The sequence below is a fragment of the Tasmannia lanceolata genome, unplaced genomic scaffold, assembly GCF_043159265.1.
Source record: "Tasmannia lanceolata isolate RefF3 unplaced genomic scaffold, GAP_Taslan_0.1 ptg000002l, whole genome shotgun sequence".
NCBI lineage: Eukaryota > Viridiplantae > Streptophyta > Magnoliopsida > Canellales > Winteraceae > Tasmannia > Tasmannia lanceolata.
This window is the reverse complement of record NW_027518679.1, coordinates 47,122,233-47,131,147: the sequence shown is the minus strand read 5'-3', so window position 1 is coordinate 47,131,147 and position 8,915 is coordinate 47,122,233. Positions and strand designations below refer to the sequence as shown.

Below are 8,915 nucleotides of genomic sequence, written 5' to 3'. Positions count from 1 at the left end.
TTCATTTCACTGACAAGCACTTTGGGTGGAATTGGGGCCCACATTACACATGGGACATGCAGTGGTTATCAGGATGGGCCGGTACGATCTTGTACAGAAGAATTGCCTCCACGTCTAATTTGTAACTTGGCCCGGAAGGTTCATCTTTATAGTGACCTATGGAACGGAGGCACCTTTCATCTTATCGACGAAACACGTAATATTTAAAAAAAAACAGGTGGAAAAAACACCCCAATACACTTCCTGACATAATCAGAGCTCATATTTGGTGCAAGACAATGCACCTCAATCATTCTATTTGCAGCCCCCTTTTCTTTATTTTAGTATTTCATAATGAGAAAATGGGGCTGCATTTAATGCATTTCTCATTCCCCGTTACTGCATGGGTAGGGCTGGCAACAGGGCAGGTTGGGCCGGATGTTGCATTCCCCGTCCCCATTCCGGGAAATTTTCCTCATCCCTGCCCCTTCCCCGCTTCGGAGATGACGGGGAATCCCCATACCCTCCCCGTTGGGAATATCTAATCCCCATCCCAGCTTCCTCGCAACCAACGGGGGCAAAATCCCCACTCCATCCTGGAATCAAATTATTACATCTTTAATAAAGAATTGTTTGTTTTGGATTTTGTCATTTTGAGAATCGATTGTGTGTCCAAAACAGATTATAGACTTTTAGTTTAGTCTTAGAGCCCAATTGATTAGAAATTAGAATAGAAATATACCACGTGAGGGCAGATTTGGAATTTAAATTTTAAATAAGTTGTTATTTTTATAATGCTAGGATAGCAAGGTACTAGCACTGAACCGCGGGGCCAAAATCATCCCCGTCCCCGCTACGGGGAATTATTTTTAGTCCCCCGTCCCCGCCGAAAAATTGGGGAATCCCCACCCCACACGAGGCAGGGCGAGGGTGGATCCCCGTTTTCCCGGGTTAAATTGCCAGCCCTATGCATGGGACATTGATGGAATTGCACAAGTAATCATCACTTCCTCTCCTTGCTTATCTCTATACACATCAGATAAAGGGGATATCATTAGCATTTTCAAAGTTTCTCTTGTGTAAAGCGCGCACGAATTTTAAAGATTGTTTAGAACGTTGTTGGTATTCGGTTTGTGTATTAACTCCTTCAGGTTAAGCCATCGGGTACGCCACCCATCAAGATAAACCCATGTGGGATGAGTCATCTTGGCTCCTGTCCCATCGAGATAAACACCACTATTAGCTAAATTTTCTTGAACTATTAGTTCTCTCAAAATTATTGAACAAACCCTGCGAGAAGTCCGCAGCAGAATTTTTTTTTTCTTTTGAGAATCGGTAACATAATCATTAAATCTTGGCAAAGGTACATAAGACAGAAGTGACGAAAGAGACAAGAGGTATAAAACCACTCTACATCAAATAGAAACCACTCTACATCAAATCTCCCAAAGTTAATGAACTATAAAACCACCCTATACATCAGATATCCCAAAATTCATACCCGGTTTCACCACTCCATCAAAGGAGTGTTCACTTCGGGGTTGAGCCTCTAGCTCAGTTGGTAAAAACTATGTTCTTTCAACCAGACGCTAAGGGTTCGATCCCAGCTTAGCTGTCGAGGGAAAAAAAGGAGTGTTCACTTCTCTAACCTCCCATCATTGCATGATGCTTCTTTGCCTCCCGATATAACGACATAGAAGCTTGATCTTCAATCTCTGGTAGATACAGTTGCACAAGGATTGTAAACCTCCCATCATTCCATGATGTTTCATTGCATCTTGATACATCATAGAGGCATAATCTTCAATCTCTGGTAGATACAGTTGCACAAGGATTGTAAACCTCCCATAATTCCATGATGTTTCATTGCATCTTGATACATCATAGACGCATAATCTTCAATCTTTGGAACACCCTGGGAGTTAAAGGGTAATGACATCTGCTTCAATAAAAGAGATTCATAAATTAATAAGGTGTTACTATACATGAAGTATGAAGCAAAAAAAACTGAGATTTAAATGAAATAAAGAGGGAGAATCTTTTTTTAGGTAAGATGGCTTGAACCCCTATCTCATGTTGGAAGGTGAATTGTACTGCAACCATATGGCTATGGATTCAAGCCAGCTTACCTAACAAAAAAAAAACTCAAGGGCGCACTACACTTTAATATTGCACCCCTCTTTTTTTAAAAAAAAATTATCAAAATTAGCAGTTAAAAACATAAGGTTCTCAAAAAGCTATCAACACTCAATCAAGAAAGTACTAAATAACGTGAGTGTCATTATAAAAAAAAGTGTGGATATCATTTCCTAAGTTAATTAACCAGGAAACTTATCCAGTTTGCAGGTCTGCTCACCTTTGCATCCAGTAATTCAGCATCAGCATCGCATCTGGATCTTCTACCCATGGAAGTTAAACATACAAATGCTATTGCCACCAAGGACAGATACAGATAGAAACAATTAGTGATTTACTTTGGAATATCCAATGCATCTGGATTTTTGTTCCTACTTTTGAATCCTATGGAACTGGAATCAACTAGGATTTGGTTTGATTTTGTGTATAGAACATGAATTCATGAGTAAATTGATTTTTTGATTTTGGGACCAAATTCTAAGAATTAGGCTTCGGTGCTATTGAAAATGGCAGTAGTGGTATGGATTGAGTTTTTTGGATGTAGGGTTTCATGATCATGGTTTTGAGTTTATACTAAATTTACTCGTGAATTTTTCTGATTGAATTCACGATGTGATTCTTCAATTTTAGTGAAGTTTCTTGATCTAATTATCTAGGTCATTGTCTGAATTTCTTGCTTATTTCTACTAGTTGGGTTTTGTGGGATTTTGGTTTGATTTGGTGTATAGAAACGGAATGTATATGAGGCTAGGCTAAAATTTTGAGGTGGGGACGACAAGCTAAGAATTAGGATTCGGGCAGTATGAGGATGGGTTGTGTAATGAAAATGGCAGTTTCAAGGGGAAAATGATTGGCTATTTAGGTTGATATTATATAATAATTTATTGATTATTATATAACAACCATTGTCAGCGCCTCATTGTCAGCCCCTCCTGACTCAAATTCAAATTGCTGGCTCCATCCTTGATTGCCACTGAAGAACTGATTTTGTTGCCAGTGAACACCTGGCTCACTTATAGTGTTAAGAACCAAATCTTTCCGGCAGGAGGAATCTTCAAAGGATGAATGTTCATTTTCATTATTGAACAATCCATCCGAGGATTCAGTGTTGAACTGAACAGAAGTATCCTGATCAACTCTGCCATCTTGAAAAATTCCCATCTGTTGGACCTTCATACTGTAATCATAAATCGGAGAATCACATAAGGATATCCAAGCCAAATATGCATCTGAGAAACTTTGGAAATGTAGTGGCTCAGACGCTGGCTCATCGAACATCCCTGAAGCTTGAAGCGGTGAACCCACCTGAAGTAAAATAAAATATTGAAAAGTAAGAACAAACATGCTTTAGTTTGAATTTCATTCTAATCTGCTCAAGCAGTGCAATAAAAAAATTGGAAATGCAAGCAAACATGCTCAGACTCAACTGCAAAATGGTAACAGAAATTAATGACGAAAAACTACAAGGCACACCCAATTCAAATGACTCAACGACAATGTCTGCAGAAATTAACGTTGAAAAACTAGGAGTTCCAGATGAAAAATGGTAAAAACTCAAATTATTAAGGAATTTCTCTTAACATCGGCAGATCTCCTCACCTCTTTTGCTAATACTTCAACCCCGTGATCTTCTACATAAGAAGCCATATAATTATTATACTGGATATTTTCTGGCATTGAAGAATAAGACGTGCCATTATTTGCCTCATCAGCAAGCAAAGACTCGTGATCTTCTACATCAGAAGCCATATAATTATTATATTGGATATCTTCCGCCATTGACGGATAAGACGAGCCACTATTTGCCTTATAAGCAAGCAAAGACTCATGATCTTCTACATCAAAAGCCATATAATTATTATACTGGATATCTTCCGCCATAGAAGGATAAGACGAGCCACTATTTGCCTTATCAGCAGGCAAAGACTCGTGATCTTCTACATAAGAAGCCATATAATTATTATACTGGATATCTTCCACCATTGAAGGATAAGACGTGCCACTATTTGCCTTGTAAGCAAGCAAAGACTCGTGATCTTCTACATCAGAAGCCATATAATTATTATACTGGATATCTTCCGCCATTGAACGATAAGAAGTGCCACTATTTGCCTTATAAGCAAGCAAAAACTCGTGATCTTCTACATCAGAAGCCATATAATTATTATATTGGATATCTTCAGCCATTGAAGGATAAGAGGTGCCACTATTTGCCTTATAAGCAAGCAAAGACTCGTGATCTTCTAAATCAGAAGCCATATAATTATTATACCGGATATCTTTCGCCATTGAAGGATAAGACGAGCCACTATTTGCCTTATAAGCAAGCAAAGACTCGTGATCTTCTACATCAGAAGCCATATAATTGTTATACTGGATATCTTCCGCCATTGAAGGATAAGAGGTGCCACTATTTGCCTTAAAAGCAAGCAAAGACTCGTGATCTTTTACATCAGAAGCCATATAATTATTATACCGGATATCTTCCGCCATTGAAGGATAAGACAAGCCACTATTTGCCTTATAAGCAAGCAAAGACTCGTGATCTTCTACATCAGAAGCCATATAATTATTATATTGGATATCTTCAGCCATTGAAGGATAAGAGGTGCCACTATTTGCCTTATAAGCAAGCAAAGACTCACGATCTTCTAAATCCGAAGCCATATAATTATTATATTGGATATCTTCCGCCATTGAAGGATAAGAAGTGTCACTATCTACCTTAGCAGCAAGCAAAGACTCGTGATCTTCTACATCAGAACCCATATAATTGTTATACTGGATATCTTCCGCCATTGAAGGATAAGATGAGCCACTATTTGCCTTATAAGCAAGCAAAGACTCGTGATCTTCTACATCAGAAGCCATATAATTATTATACTGGATATCTTCCGCCATTGCAGCATAAGAAGTGCCACTATTTGCCTTATAAGCAAGCAAAGACTCGTCATCTTCTACATCAGAAGCCATATAATTATTATATTGGATATCTTCAGCCATTGAAGGATAAGAGGTGCCACTATTTGCCTTATAAGCAAGCAAAGACTCACGATCTTCTAAATCTGAAGCCATATAATTATTGTATTGGATATCTTCCGCCATTGAAGGATAAGAAGTGTCACTATCTACCTTATCAGCAAGCAAAGACTCGTGATCTTCTACATCAGAACCCATATAATTGTTATACTGGATATCTTCCGCCATTGAAGGATAAGATGAGCCACTATTTGCCTTATAAGCAAGCAAAGACTCGTGATCTTCTTCATCAGAAGCCATATAATTATTATACTGGACATCATCCGCCATTGCAGCATAAATAGTGCCACTATTGGCCTTATCAGCAAGCAAAGACTCGTGATCTTCTACATCAGAAGCCATATAATTATTATACTGGATATCTTCAGCCATAGAAGGATTATAAGTGCCACTATTTGCCTTAGCAGCAAGCAAAGTCTCGTGATCTTCTACATCAGAAGCCATATAATTTTTGTAATGGATATCTTCCGCCATTGAAGGGTTATAAGTGCCTTCATCTACCTTATCAGCAAGCAACATCTCAATATTATTTGGTTGCTTAGCAATTGACCCAGGCAAGGGTTGTGGCTTTTCTTGCATATCCAACACTGGAATTCCTTGATTTAATGATGTTTCAATCTGCACAACAGCATCACCTGCATTCTGTGTCTCCTCGGAAGAAGACATGGTTGTGGTGGTGGTGGTGGTGGTGGTCGTACTGGTGGGGGATAAGTCACTCAGCTCTACCTTATTAAAGTTTGAATCTCCATTTTTCGGATCCATCTCATCTAAGTTTGAATTGCCAATATCCTCATCTGGATTGTTCTTGAATAGGCGACAGAGAACATAAGCACCCTGCAAAAAACGGAGAACGAATAAAAAAAGCCTGTGGAATAATGAAATGGTCATGAAATATATAAATCAGAACCTCAATAATAGTAAATACAGAACCCAGAGCGAGCTCCATAGAATGAGGATAAGAAGAAAGTAAAAAAATAATTAATCATATGGAAAGCGACATCACGGGATTCTATTAAATAGTTCAGGTAGTCAGATATTTCTATTCATATTCAAATTTCTCCATTGAAGATTTTAAGTTCAAACAGACAAAACGGGTGCTTTTACGAACTAGGGAGATCCTAGGTTGGAAAGAATACCAAGAACATATGATTTCTTTGGTAGGCAAACTAGGATCGAACCTTTGACCTCAAGATTGCGATACAAAGCCTCAACCATTGAGCAACACGCCCAATCCCCCAAGAACAGATGCTTTTTGGAATTAGTATGACATAAGCTATGTTGTTGTTGCCAGATTTCCTCTGTTCAATTAATTCTGATCTTCAAAGAACTCATGGACATCGTTCTTGGAGTTTCTAAAGTTTCATCCATGAAATGTAAAAATGAGAAGAGATGATTCAGCACTTTCCAAACAAGGATTAAAATGAAATTTATGTCTCTTAATGCATGTGTTAGAGGGAACCAAACAAGGATTTTCTAAAAACTGACCTCATTCCCCAAAAAAAGATCGAACCAAACAGTTAAATCTGGATATCAAGCTAACTTAGGGCTAAATTAGGACGAACCAGGTGGGCAATCCTAAAGATCTTCACCTACTTTCACAAGTAAGAAGCACCACATGTTCTTGAATATTACAAATACAATGGAAAAGATTTGCAATGAGATTTGCTTGAACTAAACTTTTCACAAATTGGCCCAATTATAGTTAACAACCATCAAAGCACAAGATTCGATTTTCCTCCAAAAACAATGAAAACACGAGAGAATTCTCACCTGCCCACCATCATTTTTACCATCCAGCTCATATTTAGTAGCCCGATATTCGTGTATTATCCAACTAGTCCTCTTGCCATTTGGAGCGCGCCCTGTGTAGAAAACAAGGGTTCTCTTCTTACCAATCACGCTCAGTCCAGCTGACCTGGATTTCATTCCAGGTGACCGGGATTTTAGTCCAACTGAGTGGGATTTGATTAAACGATCCGGGCCTGTTGCTTTCCAGTACCCAGCCTCCGTTGCCCGGTTAGAACGGCGGCCATTTGGATACTTCCGATTGCGAGGGGAGAAGAAGAACCACTCCGGATCATTTGTTGGAATCAATGATTTGTCTACAAAGCATTAAAACCAAAAATAAGTAATAATTTGCCATAAAATTATATTAACCGGTGAAGAGAATATACGATGAGAATTGGAATAAAATCACAAATTTCTCCGGTTGAAATTTCGTTTTTCACCCTTATTTACAAAATTTCCACCGAAATGTTAAAGATTTCCACCAAAATTTTAAAAATTACCACCTAAATTTAAAGAATTCCACCGAAATTACAGAAATCACCAAAATAACTGAAAATTACACCGAAATTTTTTTTTAAAAAAAGTTTCGGTGGTGGCCAAAACCGACACTCAAATCCTTGCCTATTACTAGAAAACCCGAATCAATAAAGCCCAGTTTGGATTGTGGGATTTTATAAAAAAGTTTAGGAAGGAAAAACTTTTCAAGAATTTCTTTTTGTCTTTTTCCTATTATTTGATTACAAGTGAAAAAACAAAAACTTGCTGTTTAAGTTTTATTTAGAGAAACATTCAATTTATGATGACATCTCTCAAAACAAGCCATACCCATATCATTTCTCTCTAAATCTGGAAACTAAAACAAATCCTAAAAAATTACCACATAGATTTTTCTTGCAATCCAAACAGAGCCAAAAAAAAAAAAAAAATCCCAATCAGAAGAAAACACAACCTGCACACAAAATGAGTGAGAGATTGAATAAAAAAAACACATACCTGGTAGATCCCAAGGTTCGAATTTGCAAACATCTAGTTCTGAAATCACTTCTACCTTTGATTTCACCCCTTCTATCTTTGGTATAAGGTAGTGATTCACAAGCTCTTCATCTGTGGGATGAAATCTAAATCCCAACGGTAGATTTCCTATCCTCAAAACACCCATATTTTTCCAAAACCCCAAACCCTCTTAAACCCTACAACACCCTAAAAAGAAAACCAAAGAAAGATTAAACATAAACCCTTTAACAATAAAAACCCATTCTCAAAAATCGAAAAACAAGAAATCTCACCTTTGATGATCTTAACCCTAGGAGCAGAAATTTCATGAGGGGAGAGTTTGTTTGAAAGCTCTCTGTTTAAATAGATCATGGACTGAAGAAAAAGGGGTCACTCCAAAGGTAAAAGCACAAAGAATCTATACAATCCAAGCACAAAAGAAAGTTGAGAAGTGTAATATGCTTAAACAAGTGGGTTTATTTTGGGAATTTAATAAGGTCTAAATGGAAAGAAAAGAGATCAAGTGTACGAAGAGCCAATGAGAAGATGGTAGGAGCGAGAAAAATCGTCACCCCAGGAATATTTTGGCGCCAGTTTGAAGGAAAAAAGGGTGACGAAAATTTTTCTTCCTTCTATTCTATTATACAGCCCACACCATAGGATGATCCAAACCGTCCATTTGATGGGCCACAATGTAAATAGGTTGTGCCCCAAAAATCATTACCATAGGATGATCCTAGCCATCCGATATATAGAGGTTTGATTATCCTAGCCGTCCGATCTATAAGGAGTTTCTCTGTAGATCGGAGGGCTAGGATCATTCTACGGGAATGGTTTTTGGGGCACAACCTATTTACATGGTGGCCCATCAAAAGAATGGTATGGATCATCTTGAGGGGTGGGCTGTAGTCTGTATAGTCCATTTTGAAAAATAGGGGTGAATATTGTAATAGAAGGGGCTGAATTTACCACTGGCCTAA

The 8,915-nt window shown here is 38.0% G+C and overlaps 1 protein-coding gene across 1 annotated transcript; it reads right to left on the bottom strand.

The window, feature by feature from the left end:
- Nucleotides 1–1,407: 1,407 nt before the first annotated feature.
- Nucleotides 1,408–8,512, bottom strand: LOC143875979 (uncharacterized). Its single transcript, XM_077377560.1, has 6 exons — nucleotides 8,229–8,512; nucleotides 7,936–8,142; nucleotides 6,925–7,256; nucleotides 3,715–5,988; nucleotides 2,336–3,420; nucleotides 1,408–1,918 (listed from the first exon to the last, which is right to left on the bottom strand). Exons 2-5 carry the CDS (start codon nucleotides 8,099–8,101, stop codon nucleotides 3,007–3,009), a joined length of 3,186 nt encoding a protein of 1,061 aa, XP_077233675.1. The 5' UTR covers nucleotides 8,102–8,142; nucleotides 8,229–8,512; the 3' UTR covers nucleotides 1,408–1,918; nucleotides 2,336–3,006.
- Between the last annotated feature and the right edge of the window lie 403 nt (nucleotides 8,513–8,915).

Bases quoted from the DNA above. Each gene is read 5' to 3' on its own strand.
- LOC143875979 (XM_077377560.1), bottom strand. From the start codon at position 8,101: ATGGGTGTTTTGAGGATAGGAAATCTACCGTTGGGATTTAGATTTCAT. The intron at 5,989-6,924 runs GTGAGAATTCTC...CGTTTTTTGCAG, and splicing joins GTAAAAATGATGGTGGGCAG to GGTGCTTATGTTCTCTGTCG. The intron at 3,421-3,714 runs GTGAGGAGATCT...ATTTTACTTCAG, and splicing joins TTGAAGTATTAGCAAAAGAG to GTGGGTTCACCGCTTCAAGC.